Source organism: Myotis myotis, unplaced genomic scaffold (assembly GCF_014108235.1).
Source record: "Myotis myotis isolate mMyoMyo1 unplaced genomic scaffold, mMyoMyo1.p scaffold_m19_p_13, whole genome shotgun sequence".
Taxonomy (NCBI): domain Eukaryota; kingdom Metazoa; phylum Chordata; class Mammalia; order Chiroptera; family Vespertilionidae; genus Myotis; species Myotis myotis.
The window spans coordinates 2,054,255-2,074,272 of NW_023416317.1; the positions used below are offsets into that span (position 1 = coordinate 2,054,255).

The 20,018-nt window shown below is 49.5% G+C and overlaps 1 protein-coding gene across 20 annotated transcripts in view; it reads left to right on the plus strand.

Annotated features, from left to right (window-relative positions):
* FOXP1 (forkhead box P1) overlaps positions 1-20,018 on the plus strand; it is a 569,896-nt gene that overhangs the window by 529,893 nt on the left and 19,985 nt on the right. For all 20 annotated transcript variants that reach the window (XR_004971439.1, XM_036331568.1, XM_036331569.1 and 17 more), the window contains 3 exons: positions 366-453; positions 11,458-11,541; positions 19,785-19,986. Coding sequence is in view for 19 of the 20 variants with exons in the window: in XM_036331568.1 (XP_036187461.1) it covers positions 366-453; positions 11,458-11,541; positions 19,785-19,986 (374 nt within the window). In the remaining variant the exon portion in view is untranslated. The remainder of the gene's footprint in view (positions 1-365; positions 454-11,457; positions 11,542-19,784; positions 19,987-20,018) is intronic.

Here is a 20,018-nt window from a genome sequence, read left to right on the forward strand (position 1 = left end):
CAAGCGCTTGTTCAGACCTAATACAGAAGAGACAATTCTGAACGGCCGGGCCCTGTCACAGATTTCTGCCCGTCGAGGTGGTCTTGAATCCTGCCTTGACTGAGTCTGAAATTTTCTTACGTGTAAATGTTTATCGCCAGACGCTCTGCAGAACTTGTCCCTAGAAGACGTATTGTGGTAATAACTGTGGGGCGTTCTATGTACTGACGGTGCTAAGCGGTGGAGATGGACAGGGCGGCCGCCCACTAAACCACTGTCCACTGTGACCCAGACCCCCGCCTCGTGTATGCTTAAACATCCTGGTAACTTATATTTTCCTTTTTGTTTCTCCATTTCACTTAATGATTTTCTATGTATTGTTGCAGACATCTCAACAGTGAGCATGCGCTGGACGATAGAAGTACAGCTCAATGTAGAGTACAAATGCAGGTTGTTCAGCAGTTAGAGCTACAGGTAAAACCCGATTTCCTTTTCCTATTACCTCAGTGTTCCTCAAACTCCAAACCTCACTAGTGCTCTGCACTGAGTCCCTGTCACTCTTTGGCGAATGGAAGGTACCGAACTTGTTGTATTTGATTGATTTGCTTTTTCACTCTCTGGGAAAGTCCTGCCTCAGTTCTCTCTTTGGAGTTCTGTGCGTTTGTGTGCCCGCAGCCACCTCTCACCCCTGTCAGCGCCCCGTCTCTCTCCCTCCCTCCCTCCCTTCTCTCTTCTCCTTTAACTTTCTTGTTAACTGTTGTTAGTTAAGTGCCTTAAGTTGCAAATGTTATTAACCTGGAGCTGGGGGGAGAAGCCCGGAAGAGAGGCTGAGAGAGAACCGATGTGAATGGAGAGAGAGCAAGCGAATGTGAGCGAGACGGGCCAGTGAGTGCACCTGCAGGCGTCCGTCGTCGGGCCTCACCCACAGACCCTTTCTGTCCACAACAGGGAGACCCAGAGCTCCCTGCGCATGCTTCACATGCACACACGGACAGACAGACACACACACACGTGAAATCTTGGTACTGGGAAATCTTCGGGTCACATTGAAGGTACTTTATGACGAGTTTCCTGTGGGCCCCAGATGTGAGGAGTGGAGGGGGCATTTTTCACGTGGGCTCCGCCCCCTGACATAACTTGTGTGTGCACTACCATGTTTTATCAGTAACTCCATTCTTGGTGTAATTAATAGAAAATTCGTTTCTAAAAGAAAAAATTGGGTCAGAAATGGAGATTATTAAAATGTGCAATTGCAAAGGCCGACCCTGCAAACCCCATTTGTGCAGCCGCACTGCAAAGGCGTTGGAGCGGGGCTGGCCTCCCTCCTGGCTAGTGCCAGAGGTTCGCCCTCTCCGGGAAATTAAAACAATGTTGTACATTATATTGTTACCAGCCATCGGAAAGGCTGTTTTGTATGCGAGACAGCAATGCTGAGATATATGGAGAGCCCTAGGCTAAGTACAGAAGATAATTACATTTGGAATTTTACTGAGTTAAGTCATTTATAGCTTCAAACAGTTGCAGGGAAAAATCAGCCAAAACACACTTAAACTTTTTGTTGTGATTTTTCAGGATAGAAGGGATTTTTAGAAATTAGTTATCATCTTATTTGACAGATTAAACTTTTTAAAGTAAGATTGTCTCAAAAGTTATTTTCTTCAGCTAGTTAATATTTTTCTATTCAGACAAATAATACGAACTTATTAGAACAGTAGGATATTTATACAGGCTAAAGGCGCATCATAAAACCCCCAGATTTTTAGGTAAATCTTTGGAAACATCTTTAAGTTTAGCAAGTTTTGGGGGAAGGTAAAAAGCAATGTATTTATCTCACCCCCAAAGTTCACTTATATTGAAAGGTAGTAAGCCCTTAAAAAATTGGATTCAGCCTGAGTTTACATGTGTTGCTGATAGAGTTTATAAAGTGATACAAGTTCCTGCATTTGTTTCTTTAATTGATAAAATTAAATTCTTAATGATTAGCTAGAATAAATTGTCCACTGGAGTTGTCATGGTTGCTCTGCTAGGCGTTCCAGACTGCAATTTCGAGTGTGGACCCCTTGTTACTCAGGAACTGGTCACCTATTTTATTTATTATTCCTCTCTCTCCACAAAGAGCACGCAGGCGAAGAAAGAAGCTACAACATTAACAAATAGTTATCTCTGGCAGCTTTATGATGGCTTTTTTGTGGGTGCGTCCCGAATAGTGTGGCAGATGCCTATGACCTTCCAAACAATACTTTTGCTGAGCGTCTGCTGTGATGAAGGAGGGCTGTCCCTCCTGAAGGGTGGAGAGAGTTGTGAGTGTGGAAATAGTGCTCGTCCAAAGCAGGGTTGATGACTACACACCATGGACCAAATCCCATGAGAAAAGAAAGGGTTTTACATTTTGAATCACTGGGGAAAGCAAAAAAATACTAAACTACATGAAATTCAAATGTCACTGTCCACGTGTAAGGCTACATTGGAGCACGGCCACGCCCTTCGTATATGCATTCCCCGCGGCTGCTCTTGGGCGACCCCAGAAACCGGGCTAGTTGTGCCCGCGATGCTCTTGGGGCGAACATACCCTCACCTGGCTGGCCCTGGCAGAAGTTTGCCAAGTAATCCCTTGTCAAGAGGAGCAGCAGAAAACAGTTTCAGTACGTTGTTAGCAACTTGTTCCTTTATTTTCCTGGCTACGTAGGTCCGGTCACCCCTCTTACCTCTTCCTTCTTCGCCTTGATGTATGAATTCGTCTCCTCACCACACGGGTCCGGCTTCTCCAGCAGCAGCGTCACCTGACGAGTACTGCTCATCTCTGTCTGTGATGGAGAGCCGGCTGAGGGGCACGTCCATTCATTCACCCACTCACCTACTCGTGCATTAGGCAAGCACTCCCTGTGCCTGTAACAGCAGGAACCTTGCTGGAGCCTGTGAGGAGGATGGAGCGAGCACGATAGGGCTTCCCTCCTGGTTCTTAGCGTCTAGACCAGCGGTTCTCAACCTTCCTGATGCCACGACCCTTCAGTACAGTTCCTCATGTTGTGGTGACTCCCAAACATAAAATTATTTTCGTTGCTACTTCATAACTGTAATTTTGCTACTGTTATGAATCGTCGTATAAATATCTGATATGCAGGATGTATTTTCATTGTTACAAATTGAACATAATTAAAGCATAGTGATTAATCACAAAAACAATATGTAATTATATATGTGTTTTCCGATGGTCTTCGGCGACCCCTGTGAAAGGGTCGTTTGACACCCAAAGGGGTCGTGACCCACAGGTTGAGAACCGCTGGGCTAGAGGAAAGACACACTGAATAAATAATTGTCCATGGGCGGGTCCGCCCATTGGCAGTGCTAGCTAACACGGATGGGTTCTTGAAACACCACAAACAAGTTGAAGAGAGTCTCAGTGCTAGGCCGGGCCCAAACCCAAACACATTTATCCATTATCCAGTCAGGTGAGAGACACGAGAAAATGTCAGCAGTGTTTAGTATTTAAAGAGCCCCATCCTGAGATAGAGTGAGGCGGAGCCCTTCTCGGGGTTAGGGTAGACGGAGGGTCTGGGTTGCAGAGCTGGCCCACTGGGGAGAGCTTGCGGCGGGCGCAGTCACGCTCACAGCCTCTGTTTCCAGCCTCTGTTTTTCGGGAGCGCAGCTTCTCCACCTTTCCACGGTCACGTTTGCCATTTCGTGCACCCGTCTCTGGAGACGTGCTTTCTAAGGAACGGGCAGTCGTGGTGCCCGTGTAACCTCAGTGTTCTGGTGGTTGCACAGCCTTCCTCCCGCCCATTCTCTCAGCAGCCCAGGTCCCCTTATATGGAGGTACACCCTGGATAGGGCTGACCCAGAGCTTCTCTTTCCCTTAAAGAGGGCACTACCCAGTCCTGGACCTACTGGAACCTTCCAGGATCTCAAAGTATATTGTGGAATTACCACTTGTCAACTTGAATTTGGAAAACATGTGCACCGCTGAGCCCTAATGCAGTTTGAACAATTGCCCAAGGATGAGCGCTGTTGAGAGAGGAGGAGAAGTCTGCCCCTGGCCCTGGACCTGCCGGCGTTTACACCTGGCAGAGGTCACACATGCCCCCGCTATAAAAACAAACCCACGGAGCCCGGCAGGCGTGGCTCAGGGGTTGAGCATCGACCTATGAACCAGGAGGTCACAGATCAGTTCCCGGCCAGGGCACATGCCCGGATTGCAGGCGTGATCCCCCGTGCGGGGCGTGCAGAAGGCAGATGATCAGTGATTCTCATCATTGATATTTCTGTCTCTCTCCCTTCCCCTCTGAAATCAATAAAAATATATTGAAAAACAAAACAATGGAGCTAAATGAGTCTTACAGTAGAGGTCAGCTGAGGTTCCTCCTGTGGGCCCTACACCACGGTGAAGGATTTCATGGGGGGACTCGGGAGGGCAGCTAGTGAAGGCCACTTGGGTGCATCCTGTAGGCGTGTCCAACCGCTGGAACCTAAACTCGGACCCAGCACAGAAGGCCCTCATATTTCTCACCTGTAATCAGACTTCCCTAAAGAATTGGGGACAGCATTTTTTCAATCACCATGTTTAGCCTTAGCAGGGGTGGGGAAGGTCCAGCCCACAGGCCGTATCAGGCCCATGAAACCATTTGGCCCTGCCAAGGCATTGGGGTGAGTTAATTACATGTTTGGCCAGATAGCGCAGGCTAATCTTTAAGGTGATGGTTTTGTATGGCCTGAGAATGATGCTATAAATGTCCAGGTGGCCCTTGGCAGAAGAGAGGCTCCCACCCCTGCCTCGGGGGACAGCGGCTGCAGTTCCATTGTGGTGCCATCTGGGCACCACACACCTGCATCATGGAAAGGTGGTGGGTTCTCCGGTGGGAGTTCAGGCCACCGGGGAAGCGGAGATGATGGGGACGGTGGGCCTGTCTGGTTAGTGTGGAGTGAGAGATGCAACTGCCTTATCACTTTGTTGGGAGATACCGGAGTGTAGAACGCATGCTTCCTTAGCAGTGGTTGCCGGATGAGCTCATTTGCTGGAAGGTTGGTCAATTCGTTCTCATGGTACACCTGGCTCTTCTCACTGAGTGGGAAGAGGGTCAGAAAGGCATCCTAGTGGGTATTCAGAGCCCTTCTGAGTATTTCTCACTGCATCCCACTGTTGCAGAGGCCGCTGTAAGTTTTTGACGTTTTGTCAGGGGACTGGATGGAGGATGAGCCTGGCTGCTCCCTGGGAGCCCGCAGCATAACGGAGCAGTTGTGTGCGGCCCGTGCCCTGCACACTTCGGCACGTGGCACCAGGCACATGGGCACCAGAGCAATCTTTTGGGTCCACGACGTGCCTTTTTGAGGTCAGGGAATGATTTCAAGGTTTCTTCTGTTCGATGTTCTGTTGAGAGCTGCTTCGGGATGCTGTGCAGTCATAGTGAGAACTGGAGGGGAATGTGGGCGTTGTTATTTAGGTCTGAAATGTACAGCACCTCCCACCAAGACAGGGTCAGTTCCAGAGGAACTGGAAATCAGTGGAGAGAAGGCTTGCCCACGCAAATGCCACTCGGTGTGCCAGGATTGTAAGGCAGCCCTCGAACCTGCCTCCATACTTGAGCACCTACTGTCTACCAGGGATTTAAATTCATATCAATCCAGTTGCCTGGATTCACTCATGATTATTAGGACTCTTTTCAACCATCAAACTGTGGGTGAGATATCATAAGAGGTATCTCAGTGGCCAGAACAGAATCCCATCTGGGAAAAGGGAAAACCATTCAATTTAATAGACAAAAAGGAAAAAAAAGTCCCTGACAGACTTACCACTCAGAAAGCTGACGTTCATGATGTACACACGTTTTTCTGGCCATAAATCCTGTCCTGGTTTTACTCCGTTCCGTGGCCACGTGACCTTGCTCAGTTGCCAGCACAGTCTCGCTTATGGATGAGGATGGTTTTGAATCACAGAAAAAAGAAGCCTTGGAGACTGGGCATTTCCCTTATGCCCCGGCTCGGCGTGTGCGGGCAGAGCGGGCCGGGCTTCTGGGGCCCCTGGGCCGATGGCCGGGGAGTGAATGTTGAGAGCAGCTAAGGGAAGGGAGCCAGCCCCGCTGGGGGTGACCTGCCTGGCCCGGCGGGGCGTGGGGAGGTTGTGCACTTTTATTCTTGGATCGTTTGATTCCATTTAGTCGCTGTTTGTCAGGCCCCTGTCGTCACAGCACTGGACGGAAAAGTAAGGTACGACCTGGTGGGGAGGGCGGAGCCAGGCAGTTGGGGGTGGGCACTGGAGGTGACAGGGAAGGGCAGTTGGCAAGGACGTTCCAGGCCAAGGAAGCCACTTAGGGTCTAGGCTGATTGTAGGGCGAGGAAGGAGGAGAGTGGAACATGTATTGTTCTTTTTTAAATTCATCTGTTTGTCAGTAGAAAGTACGATGATAACCCGCACTTTGCTTGCCTGGAACTGGGGGATTCCTCCTGGTTTTTCGTTTTCAAAACTGGGGGCGTCCTGGGCAGATGGGAGTGCTTGGTTGCCCTGGGGTCCGCTTGGACCATTGGCTGTGGGAGAGACTTACGAAGCTTCGTGTTCTCTTGTCATCATTTCTCGGAGGGACCTGGGGAGGGTGTAATGAGCTCCTGCTGTACGCCAGGCACCTCGTTCACTGACTCCCACTCAGGTTCCTCGATTCTAAGAGTCGTTTCAAACAGGAAAAGCTAACATTGGAAAGCAGCGTGTGTCTCACACTCCGTGAGCGTGTTTAATGTGGTATTTGTTATTACTTGAGAAGACACCACTAAAAGATGGCGATCGTGACAATAACCGGCCTCTTAGAGTCAGAGACGGCGTTTTAAGTCGTGCCCCTCCCCCACACTGTAAGAGGAGGAAGCTGGGGCTAGGGGGTCTCTGAACTGCTCACAGCCATGGGCACACAGTGGCTTGGTGGCTGGTCCTGGCCCCTGGGTTCCGTGCACCCCCCAGAGTGACCCGGCATTGTGTTGAAATGGGGCCTCCTGGGGCGCCTGCAGCGGGCGATGGGGCTCTGAGAGGGTGTCCGCAGGAGAAGAGGCAGGTCTGCAGCGGAGGGAGCTGGGCAGTGAGGAGGGGCTGTCCTGGGGCTGCTCTGCGGTCATCAGGCTGTGTGATCACACAGCTGGGCTTCCACGGACGCCTTATCTTACCTTAGCGGGACCTGTGTGCTTCCTGACCCTCTGGGCAGCCCTCAGGGCGAGCAGTGGCCTGGCCTCTGGGGCTGCCCCGAAAAGGCTCCAATGGGGGGACCTGAGTGCACCCCAGGGGGGAGGCTCTGGTTTCTCACTCTGCCCCTCTGTCCCTCTGAAAACCAAGGCCCTTCGTTCTCATAATGAAGGTCTCACCTCCTCTGGGCAGCGGGACCCCGAGACCCTGAGTGCGAGAGCCTGGGCCTCCTCAGGCCGCAGGCTGGCGGGAGCCACAGACGGCACCTGAGCAGGGAGCCTCCCGCCGAGGGGCCAAGACGCCCCCTGAGCCCCGCTGCCCAGCTCGGGAGGCACGCGAGTGACCGCAGTCGGATAAAGGGGTTGGAATCGGAAGGAAATACACACTCGGGTGGTAGAAGTTTCAGTTCTGCCCTCCCAGCCAGCGCCTCTTCTCCTCCGGCCGTTCTTCTGGCCGGTCCCCTGCCTGCACCCGTCTGCCGGGTGCCTGTCCCACAGCCACCTGCTCCTCCAGGAGGGGCTTCCAGGTCATGTGGGACCCCAGTGGGTGAGCGAGGGCTCAGGTGCACGGGAAGAGCGCAGCCTGGCCGCCCCTCCTGTGGGATGGGGCTGTCTGTGTTCCCAGTCAGTGTCCTGGGGTGTCCTGAGTCAGACCCAGCCTCAGACACCCAGGATTCCATCTCATTTTGGCTCATTCTCAGCTCCATGCCCTCAGGTTAGGTCCACCAGTGGGTCTCAGTTCCCAGCTATAAAGTCGGAGCGCCCCGCGGCCCTGCCTGTGGCATTAATGAGTCCCTTGGCTCCTGCATCTCATCTTCCTCAAGAAGCCTGTGTGTTCAGACACCCAGAGTCCTTCCTTTATTTCTGAAGAATTTTTTCTCATAAGTGAGAACCACCAAATCGGCTTAACATGATTCATCCTCCTGACAGCGGGTAGAATGGTGGTGTTAAGTGAGCCCCAAACCGCAGTCCCTCTCTCTGCTGGGAGCATGTCCTCTCCTGGGTGTTTGTCTCTGAGGGCGAGGCTGGAGCTGCTGGCTTCGGGCCCCTTTCTGCGCCCTGAGGCCCGTGTCCGGTCGCACGGTAAGGCGTGGGTGGCAGGAGAGGGGAAGCTTTGCTGGGCTGAGGGAAGGCACAGTGAGAACAGGACCGAAATCCGTAAGATACGGGCTTCGTCTTTCCCGTGCTTTGTTCCATTTTTTAAAGCATCAAAATTCTCTTCCCAGTGAACCCAGCTGCAGATTCCACTGAGCCCATTATGTGATCCAGATTTCAAACATACACTCAGCCAGGAGAAGTTCACATCGACTTCAGTGGTTTATCTTTCCTTTAAAAAACAAGAAGGTATTTTTTGAGCATCACGAAGCACTAGGCTCTGCTGAGCTTATGTGCACGAGTCCTCTACACCTGGGAGCTGCCCTACGAAGTTCAGAGGTCATGGCTCTGGGTTTACAGGGAGAGCTACACACAAAGATCACATGCTGTGCCCGGAGTCGCGAACTGCCCATCCCACTCAGCTCCCAGGCTGTGGAGGTGGCGACCAAACCGGCTGATTGACAGGACTCAGCACATGCCAGCCTTGCCTGACCCCCCAGGGAAGCTTCTAGACCAGCGGTTCTCAACCTGTGGGTCACGACCCCTTTGGGGGTCGAACGACCATTTCACAGGGGTCGCCTAAGACCATTGGAAAACACATATATAATTACATATTGTCTTGTGATTAATCACTATGCTTTAATTATGTTCAATTTGTCACAATGAAATTGGGGATCACCACAACATGAGGAACTGTATTAAAGGGTCGCGGCCTTAGGAGGGTTGAGAACCGCTGCTCTAGACTGTCGCTTTCTTTGGATATCACAGCATACATTTTTCTAAATTTGCCAGCCAGAGTTTTTAGTTGACCTTTGGACTGAATTTTTCATCCTCCTTTTCTTTGCTTTTCATGGGATTCAGTATAAGGGAATGCTGGAATATGCTTGCTAATATTACATGCTTGTATTCTCATAATAATTAAAGGATGCCATGAAAATTGATGGCATCGTGAGCTCATGGAATGATGGCATAAAAAGTAGTAAAGAATCTGAAAGCTTTTTGAAGGACCAGTGAGTTTTATAAATGTAAGACTGGAGGGAGAGGGTGTGGTTTCAGTAGGTGTGAGCGTCTAGCCTTTTTGCCTAAACAAAAAGCAGATCCTGCCAGGTTTTCTTTAACTGTTAAAACACCTTGTGTGAGAGCTACACTTGATGATAAAGATTCAAAGCTCATTTAGGAATATATTACATACTAATTTGCACTAATTAAACAAAAACAAAACCCTGGATTTCTGCCTTTTTCTGTAACTGTAGCCATCATTTATAGGTGGAGTTGAGGTTGGTTGAGGCAAAGTCAGGAACCTAGATAATTCTCAAAATGGATACTGAAGTCTAAGTAAAATGTTCCCTATGACATGACCTCCAGGGTTCTGGGTGTGGCTATGTGTGCAAGGCTAAGTGTGTGTTTGCAGTCTGACCAGTGCACGGTCAGCCTAGTACATGTTTCCATGGAATATAGAAAGATCTACCAGGTGATTCCTTTGCATGCTGAGAATTTGGATTTCTTTCTACTTTAGTCTTTGTAATTAATGTATCAACAGTGTTTACCCCCAAATTAAGTCACAGTTAATATTCATCAGACTCCAGTATCATCCCTCGCACCCTTTATTTTATAGCATTCACTATGACACACTATTTGTTTTTTTCTTCTGCCCATTATAATTTTAAACAAAACACTTTTTTTTATATTAAGAATGTTTTACCTTTAACATCTAAAAATTTAGAATACTCACGTAAAAACACACACACAAAGAGCTGTAGAAAAATGCCGTTGCTAACGTTTTAATTGTTCTAACGGAGCCACTTGGAAAACTAAATTCCTTTAGCATTATGTTTTGTGTTGAGAGCATCTTTTTGTTTGGCTGTTCAATAACTTACTGAAGAACAGAAAATGAATAATATAAAGTGGCTCCTAATATGGTATCATTTTCATTTCCTGTTTGTTGGAAGATAAATGCTAGCTCTGTAGGGCTCTTCTCCCGCCCTCCCCCCCCCCCCCCCGGCATTTATTCCTCCCTGAACCACAAGGGAATAAGAAGAAAAAAATCCAACATGATAGGCCCAGACTGAGCCAGCCAGCACCCAGCAGGCTTCCTGGGGCCTCTCCTCTCTTGCTGTGTACCCTTCCCTCCTCTGCTTCCCTCCTCCCGAAGCGCTTTCTCCCTTAGAACGCCCTTACCCAAAAATGCCTCCCCTGATCGTTATGTTGGAATAACTCTAGACTGATAAGACACGATTGATGTTTACAAGATTTAAGGTTAATTATGTGACATAGAAGGAATGAGTCCCTCCTCAATTTTGTGTTTCTCCCTCCCTCCTTCCCTCTCATCTCCCTCACTCTTCTCCCTCTCATCAATCCCTTAAGCATTTTCCCAAAATTCTACAGCTGTTCTGTTAACAATACCATCATCTTTTGGGATACATTTCCCACTTCTTTCACAGAGGTAATTATTACATGTCCCCTATCCTCAGCTGTCTTGAACTATCAAAAATATCATGTTAACACAGTCCAAGGCAAGCAGAAAGCAAGTAATATCCAAAAAACAGTATTTTGAGTCCCTGCCATGTACAGCAGGTTAGGAACTCCTGTGCCTCCGAAGGTAGTGTTGTATAGGAGGAGGAGGTTTCAGTGTGTGAAGGTGAGAGACCAGCACAGGGTGTAGGTGCTTGCTTACTGAGTAGATGGGCAGGCTTACTCTGCGTTCACGTGCAAACGGGCACCTGTAACACTGTGGCCCTGCATCTGCCCTGCCAGTGAGACTGTGGCCAGTCTTTGCCCGGGCCTCCTTGCCAGGGAAGATGGGGCTCATTGGCATCAGTGCCCAGTCTGTCTAGGAGTTCGCCCACAGCAACAGCACCTGAGGTGATGAGTGTTAGCTACCTGGCTCGTTTTCTTTCGGCTTCCTCCTGAATAAGGTTGGTTAATAGGCATGATTCACGCTTTTGTCTTGGAGCTGTCTGTGTCACATGCGACTCCTGGTGCCAGCCGGTCTGGAACTTCCCAGTTAAAAGCTAATGGATCTTGTGCTGAGGAGCTCACACGGACACCTCATCCTTGAGCTTGGCACTGGTCATGGAGATTTCAAAATGATTAAGCAGGGAAATACTTGGTCATGTGTGATGGTGCCATAGCTCAATTTGGAATGTGTATTGTTTTGGACATGATATATAATAGTAACAGTGTATTCAAATCTGTACGTAAAGAAATAACAGAGCCTGTTTTCCCTGCCAGCTCGCAAAAGACAAAGAGCGCCTGCAAGCCATGATGACCCACCTGCACGTGAAGTCCACGGAGCCCAAAGCCGCCCCACAGCCCGTGAGTACTGAGCTGCACGCGGGGAGGTGGCAGCCTTCTCGTTGCGTCCCCAACCCAAGCCCAGGCGGAGCACCGCACCCCGGCCAAGGCCTGGGTGAGCTGGGACACAGCGCATAGTGCGTAGGGAAGGCCTGGTGAGCTGGCTGCTTCTGTTCTGAAGAGGTGTCTAGGGAGATACAGGGTGCTGCGGCCACAGTGCTGGCTCCTGAGGCCCGAGCAGCCAGCTCCTGTTGGGACAGATGGTGGACGCTACACTCAGCTGCTAAAATAGATTATGCGAACTCACTGGGAGAGAATAGAAAAACTCTGAAAGGCGATGCAGGGAGAAGACAGACTACGGAGGCCGAGGCCTCGCAGCCAGGGAAGCTGAGAGGTGGTGAGTGTGAGTGTAACGGCAGGAAGGAAGCACCCCCCGCCAGAGTATTAGAGTGAGACTGGAGCATAGAGGGGACATGGACTCCTTCCCGGTCAAGAGACCAAGCACGGCCCCGAGTTATGTTCAGCTCGCTTCCTGCCTCTTCCCTTTCACTTGACCTCCGAAGTGCCATCCAATGGCAGGATGGTCTCCCCAGCTCCTGGCTTGGGCCTGGTTCCTTACTCTAAATTGATCTCTTTAATGGTTGTAATTCTCATATACTTGTATTTCTAAAACTCTCCTAGTACCTTCAACTGATTATCAAAATAGAGTTGCTTTGCTCCTTGATTTTTAAGATTTGTAAAATTGAAAGGTACACTGCCTTTATTTGATTTTGTACGGAGTCACTGTGTGAAAATTAATTGAGCGTTGACAATCTATAGTTAGTACCAGCAATTTTAATCAACATGCAATGATGCAGCATAATGGCAAAGTATTGGTTTATCTGTTTGGACTGATTTTTTTCTATAAATAAAGCAAACACACACCCCTGTATGTATGATTTATGGTGATAGAAATAAAACGGAGTCAGACTATTAACCAGCAAATATGGTAGCCTGCCAGGACGCAGTTGGCAGACAAAATTAATGTCTGAAACAGAACACATTACTGAGATATAGGACATAAAATCATTAAACACTTTGCACATCCATTTTTACTTGGAAGGAGCCCTTAGTTTCCATGTAGTTTGCAGTCAATGGCTATAGGACTGAGCATGTAGGCTACCAAAAGGAAAGGCGGGGGGGGGGGGGGGGGCGAAGCACAGCCCATTCAGTGTGTGGTGGAATCAGTAGTCCACTGTGCTATTCTTGCTATTTCTATCAATCCCCCCTTCTTTAAAAAAATATACATATTTTTTATTTCAGAGAGGAAAAGAAAAAAAAATACATATTTTTTTATTTCAGAGAGGAAAAGAGAGGGAGAGATAGAAACATCAATGATGAGAGAGAATCATTGATCTGCCTCCTGCACACCCCCTACTGGGGTGGAGCCTGCAACCCGGGCATGTACCCTGACCGGGAATCAAACTGTGACCTCCTGGTTCGTAGGTTCACACTCAACCACTGAGCCACAGGGGCAGGCTCAATCCCTCCTTTTAATACGGATCCTGGGAATGACATGAACTCAGCTAAGCAAATGGTGAGACCCTGCAGTGGGCCGGCCACTCCCCCAGGGACGTGATCACCTTCCAACTCAGAATGTTCCTGTGTTTCCTTTGGAGGGAAATGGTTCCTCCCAGGATGAGAGGTGCGTCTGTAACCCTAGCAACAAGGGGGGTAGTGATATTATCTTCTACTTACAGACAATGATACAGTAATGTTTGGATTCCAGAAATGGACTCATTCTGGATCATGAGGCTTCTTGGGGGGCGAAGGAAGGGTCAAAGTAGAGATGGCACTGCTGGAGCCCAGGCCCCGTGGAAGCGCCCAGGGAGGCCCCAGAAGGCCCTGGGACTCCTTGAGGACCAGTGGTAAGCAGCCAGCAGACAGGGAAGAGCAGTCCTGTGGGAATGCACAAGGAAGTTCGCCTTGATTAGTGTTAAAAAAATAAGTTACATTCTAGAAAATTATAACTCTACAGCAGACCTCCTACTAAATTCATTTTTAACTGCTCTATTGAAAATTCTCTACCACGAGTCAACATTATCTCTTAGTAGCTCAGCACAGTATTTCTTTATTAAAAGAAATAGGCACGAATATTTTTGACTGAAAAATTAATAGCTTTTGAATTCATACACAGCAGGTTTTCTTTTGCAAAGAGGTCCAATATCGCCGCGCAGCACTTCCATAACCATTTATTTAGAGTCCAAGTCAAACCTTTGACAGCTCGAGCAGCGCTACAAGCCGGTACAAAGAGCTCCAGGATGTAAACCAACAATAGGCGTCTGTGTGGGGCTTGCCATTGTCAGACACACAGATTGTTTGGATTAGTTTATGTAAATGTACTGTTGTATTACCCTTTGAAAAATAAAAAGATCACATTTGTGTATGAAAAGTGGTTCCCTTCACAGGCAGCATTATAAATTCCTTATCCTTTAACTTACATGTAAGAAGTAAAAATTGGTGCCTGACAAGCAGATATTGTGTGACACTGTCGCTGGAGTGAACCTGCCTTCTTTTCATTTATTGGAAAATAGAAAATTTCATTATAGATACCGTCTTATAAATCAGGAATTATTGAATATGTATAGGCGAGGCATTGGGAAATTAATTACAAAAGGTAGACGTGTCGTGGTTTTGCATAAGTTTTTACTTCCTTGACCCCAAAAAGAAAAAAGCACAGGCACATAGCAAACCCTTGCTTTTCCCACTTAGGTGACACAGAGCTATCCGATGAGCAAGTCTAATGTGCAAACAGTCCCTTTGCCCGGTAATTAATTTATTTCACCTTAAATAATAGAAAACACAGTGTATGTTCACATGCATATTCTTCCTGAATCTTTGATTTGAAATAAGCAATCATCAGGGTTCAAATCTAACCGTAGATGGGGACTTTCGCATGACAGCCTTGCCAGTAAGTTTATGAATTTTCTTTCCATTTCTGTTGAAAAGGAACTTGGTGTTTATTTTTAAGTTCTTAGTGACTGAGTGGTAGGATGCTTTGCTGTGAGCGCTGCTTCTCACTGCGCGCTGTTTTGGTGGTAAGTGCCTTCCAGCCAGTCCCCGTTCCGCTCGGTCAGAGGCACTGCGGCGCTTCTTGGCTTGTTCTTACATCAACTCATAGATGGCATTTCCTGGGGCTGAGAGGGGGCGCGTGCCTGTGTGTGAGGGAGGGCAGGGGTGAGGAGCGGCCAGCCAGCGGCGGCGTTGTGTCCTTTGCTGGGGGGCAGCTGGCCCTGGTGGAAGGGGCGTGCGTCCCACAGCAGCGCGGTCCCGGCGGGTGAGCACGTGTGGTGGGAAAGAAGTGTGTCTGTCACAACTGGCTAAGTTGTCCGGGTATTTTCGAAGACTTTGCTGACACTGTAAGCCATCCTGCCGGACCCTGGGCACGGGGAGGCACTGGCGTCAGGGCGCCGTCCGAGCTGCGGGGCTCTCCGCAGGGCAGCGCGTGTCCTCCCTGAGAGGTTCTGGAACACCCAGAGGAACGGGGTGTTGGAAGTGCAGGCGGGGTTGGATCTTCCTTCGTACGCATTCTCTTTTCCTCTAGCCATGGCAGGTAGGGCTGCTGGAAGGAGTTTTAGCTGCTATGAAAGCGGAGCTCTCCTGTCTGAAGGGGGTCTTTCAGCTCTGAGAGAAGCGGCCAGCCTTGGAAGTAAAAACTTAGGCAAAAACATGACACGTCTACCTTTTATAATTAATTTCCCAATGCCTTGCCTATACATATTCAATAATTCCTGATTTATAAGACGGTATCTATAATGAAATTTTCTATTTTCCAATAAATGAAAAGGCTGTGTGCGGGACAGCAGCACACGCAGGCCTGGCTCTGCCCCTCCGCACTGCGTCCCTCCCGCGCTCCGAGCGGCTCTCCAGTGTGGGTCCGTGACTCCAGCTCCTCCAGCCCCCGCGCTAATGTGGTCCCAGGGCCTGGCCGAGCTGCCAGAGGAAGGCAAGTGCTGGAACAGAAGCCTCCGTGCCACCCGCCCCCGCCTCCCCCAGCCTGGGGGCCCTCCAGCCTCAGGAAGCCTTCTCTGAAGGACACGGGGATCCATGCACAGAAGCTCCGTGCCGGGCTTGCCCTGCTCAGGCAGTAAACCCAGCAGCAGAAAAACTGAGCTCGGGGGCCTGGAAGCCCCACCAAGCAGCAAGGTCCCTTGTGTTTTGGTTTCAGGTTTGTCTTTTGTTCTCAGAGTCTGCTCTCCTGTGAGACAAGAGCATAAACAAAAATACCGATGAGTCCTGATGGGAGACTCGACAAGTCTGTCTCTGTCCGGCTTTGCTTCAGCGGCTTGTTCATTTTTTTTCTTTGTTTTTAATGTGAATGACTCATCATCTTTAAAGAGAGACGAGGTTACTGTTTAAAAAAGTAAAGATTGATTTTCTGCAAAAGGGCTAGGCAGACTATGAGGTAGCTGAGACAGTTCCAGCAGCGGCTGGGGTTCCCAGGGCAGCCTGCAGCGACCGCCGAGAGCACCCAGAAACGTAGAAAATAAAGCCCTACAGCACTTCTAAGTGACACAGGAATTTAACTTTTGGCCAGAGTTTCAAAGAGATTATCTTTGCCCAGATCATCACATGATGGAAACTTGCCATGGAGAAAATACCAGCATTACTAACTTCTCTAAACATAGCAACTTCTTTTTAAATAGAAAATGAACACAATAAGAAAAATAGGAAAAGAAACCCTCCCAGTCCAACTCCTTCCTGCTCCGGCCCCAGAAAAAAGTGCCCTTTGAAACCGTAACTGCAGTCAGAAACACGAGGTACAGATGCTTTCATTCCAGCTGAGCATTTTGTTAAGATTTAATAGTTGACAATTAAGAGGGTGATTTCAAGATGATGGCAAAACCCATCCTGTTCCCCATGCGCTCTGTGCCGAGCCTGTGAAGGAGTTTTGGTCCTCGGTGCTCAGATGACCTTCCTGCGCAGGCCGGAGCGCAGCCTGTTTGAACCCTGCCCTCGTGCGCTTATCTGCCCTCGTGACCGTCCCCGCAAGATGGCTCTCCTCTCGAGACGAGCATGTGAGCATCAGACAACAGCTGAAAAGTCAAGAAACTTCTGCTGCGGTTGACAAGGCTGACGTTTCATTAACTTGTTGGTTCAGCCGTCAGGCTCTGGCGAGGCGGAGCCGGTGTCTGCAGCCCACAGCGTCTGTTCTCTCCCTCACAGGCTGCAGTCGTGTCTAATTTGGAATCTTGGCTCCTTCGGCAAATTAGCAATTAGAACAATTTTGTGGGAATATGTATATGTGTCATTAGTTTTCCTGCAAATTAATAGCAAGGGCAGAGGTCAGACAGACATTTTCCACTCGACTGCAGCCGCTCTTTTGAGACTTGGCACCGGCGTTGGAATGGCCACAGCTGCTCTCAGCCACCCTCTTCCTCCAGGAACCGTGTTTAATTAGTTTACCTCATAGCCATCGTTACAAATATGACGGCCTCCCCTCCTGGAAATAAAATGACTGTTTCTACAAAATATTCCAGGGCCGTCCTGCAGCACTGCACACTGATGGCAGGCCGCGCGATGCGGCATTTAATCATTAGATCACCTCCATCCGCGTCTCCTAATTAGAGTCCTTACAATACATTTTTATCTGGTAATTAGCCCGGATTGGATGCTTCCTCTGTGGCTTGTTAGAGACAGCCCAGCAGTGGGTGTGGACCCAGTGTCATTTGTCACGCCTGGGACGCCCCTCGCTGCCCTCCTCTGGCGAAGCGTCTATTTCCACTTGCTCCTGATGTTCAGACGCCTCCCGAAAATTCTGCACTGTTTTCCTTGTGCTTGTGCTAGCCTGGAGGCCTTTCATGTTTCACTGCTGTTTTCTTGGTAGAAACAGTCCAAGTGTTGAGACCTTTGCAAAAGCTGCAGGCGTCCAATTCTTTTCACATTTTGGGGTGTCGCTCCATGGGCCCTGTCTCCCTCCGGGATGTGAGCACCTGGAGATGCGTGCCTTCGGGAATGTTTACATGAGTTTGGGTTTGGACAGTTAGACTAGAACCCAGTGGACTTGGAGATATTTTCCAAAAACGGGGAAGGAGCATATTTTTCAAGGATGTTGTATTTACATTAAAATGTTGTCACAGTTTAAGAAAGTCACGTGTTTGGGGTAATGTTGGCGAAGTGCGGAGAGAAGCGGGAGAGGAGCGTCCGGGGCAGGGGCAGGTGGCGCCGCCTCCCCTTGGAGGTGCCTTCGTGCGGGGCAGCGAGCTCCTGGGCAGCAGTCACCTGCTCGCTTCCTGCTTTCGTCAGTTCAGTTCCAAATGCTCAGCAATGTTTACTGTCTGTCGTGTAGAAGCAGGGAGGACAGCTAGCCCCTGCAGCCCTTCCAAAGCTGAGCCTGCAGAAAAATGAAACTGGTTAGTGTTTCTTTTTCTCATTAAATCACAAATGCCTGTTTGACCTTGGGTCCAGGTTGTGAATTTGGGCAAGTTATTTAATCTCTCATGAGCCTCAGTTTGCTTATCTTTAAAATATGAGTAATAATATCTCAAGTATTAGTGCCGGTAAGAAAATTAAGTGAGACCAACACAGGGGCAGGTAGGACCACGTGGCTCTTAGCCAGGGCGTCCATGACTCACGGTGTTCTGGTGTGCTTCGGCGCAGCGGCCTCGGCAGTGAGAGCTGTGTATGGGTCAGCCTTAGCTCCATGCACTGATTTCTGACCCTTGGGTTGGGCTGATGCTACAGTTTGTGCCCGTGGCCAGTGATGAAGGTCCGCTGCGGAGAAGGGGTCACCCAGCCTCCATCCTGCTCCCTCCCAGGGCTGCCACCTCAAACTGCAAGCAGTTTGCAAATGTGTGTCAAGAAGTCAGGTTTCCAGCACGCATCAAAAAGCACCTGGCAGCATTACCAGCTTGCCCAGGGACTGTCGGGGCGGGCAGCCTCCACAGCTTGCTCCTCCCAGCCTGGGGTTGCCTTGCGGGTGGGGGTCTTCGTTTGGCTGAGTCAGTGCTTGAAGAAAAGGGGATGAAAAAGCAGCACAGCTGAAAGCTTGCAACCAGCATTCAGTTCCCAACACCATGTTCACATGTTTCTGTTCATATCTTCCCAAGGCGACTTGCTCTTTCTTTCCTTCAGACTTATTTTCTTTTTATGGAATTACTCTAAACATATTAGACAGAAGTTTCTCGTGGCCTTTTTCATTGCTAGAGTGTGGGCAAGGTTGAGTCGTCTCAATGAATTGAAACTCCTCTTTTAATAAGTTCTTTGGTTAGGACCTCAGAGGAATCTCATCTTGAATACCTTCCACAAGCAATGCCGTGCGCTAGGAATGCTGTGATGGTGAAACAGGCTCATTTTGTCATGTGATTCGAAATAATGGTTTGAGAAAACGTTACCAAGTAAGCCTGCTCGGCTGAAGTTTCTTGGATGTGGGCCAACTGTATGTGTCTGACTAGCAGTTCTGTGTAAACTGTAATAAATATGTTGAAAATGATCACGTTCTTCAGCACAGCCAGATTTAATATTTCTGTAAGAATTTTTGGGAAAGGAGGTTAAGCCTGTTTGTCCGGTATTCATAAGAGAAGTACTTCAAGGTGAAAGTGATAGACACAGAAAGAATCAAACAGTACTATTGATTTCCTCTAGATTGCTTCACATAAGTAGTATTCACGGTCTTACTTGACGCAGTAGGTAGCTCCAGTACAATATTAGTGAACACTGGAAACTTGCAGGGGAAAAGGAGAAATCTTACAGTTCCCTGTCTCAGAGGCATATTCTTACTAAACGAATGCATCCCAGCCTGTATGTGAGAGAGGAGTGGAGATGACGCACAGGCCTTCGACGGCCGTCCGTGCCGGCTGCCAGAACGCCACCCCGGCGGGCGGTGCAGGGCTGTGCCCCGCCCGCAGGGGTGCCTGCGTGTTCCCATCCCAGATCTCCATCCGAAGCGCAGCTGCCTGTCCCTGGGCCGTGCAGCCTGGCAGCCGGGTCATACCTGGCTGTTTATAGTCAAGCTCATGGAAGTTAAAGTCTTTTATTAAAGTGAGCAGAGGCAGTTCCTCACTGTGCCGCACTCCGCACAGGCCTGGTGGGGAGCCCGGGGCCCCCAGCGCATCCCAGCCAACTCCTAGGCGACCTGTTTCCACGGGAACCACCGCACGCTGCAGTTGATCAGAAACACCTACTGAGAGAAATAGAGGAGCCAGGCCCCCTGGTCCTCCTGCTGCCGGATGCGTCCCAGCGGCCCGGGTTCCTGAAGGGCATTAAGAGTTGTCTTTTCCTCACAGCTGAACCTGGTGTCCAGCGTCACGCTCTCCAAGTCCGCGCCAGAGGCCTCTCCGCAGAGCTTACCTCATACTCCAACCACCCCAACCGCCCCCCTCACGCCCGCCACCCAAGGCCCCTCCGTCATCACCACCGCCAGCATGCACACGGTGGGGCCCATCCGCAGGCGGTACTCGGACAAATACAACGTGCCCATTTCTTCAGGTAGAGACGCCATTGTTGCCTCGTGCAGAATT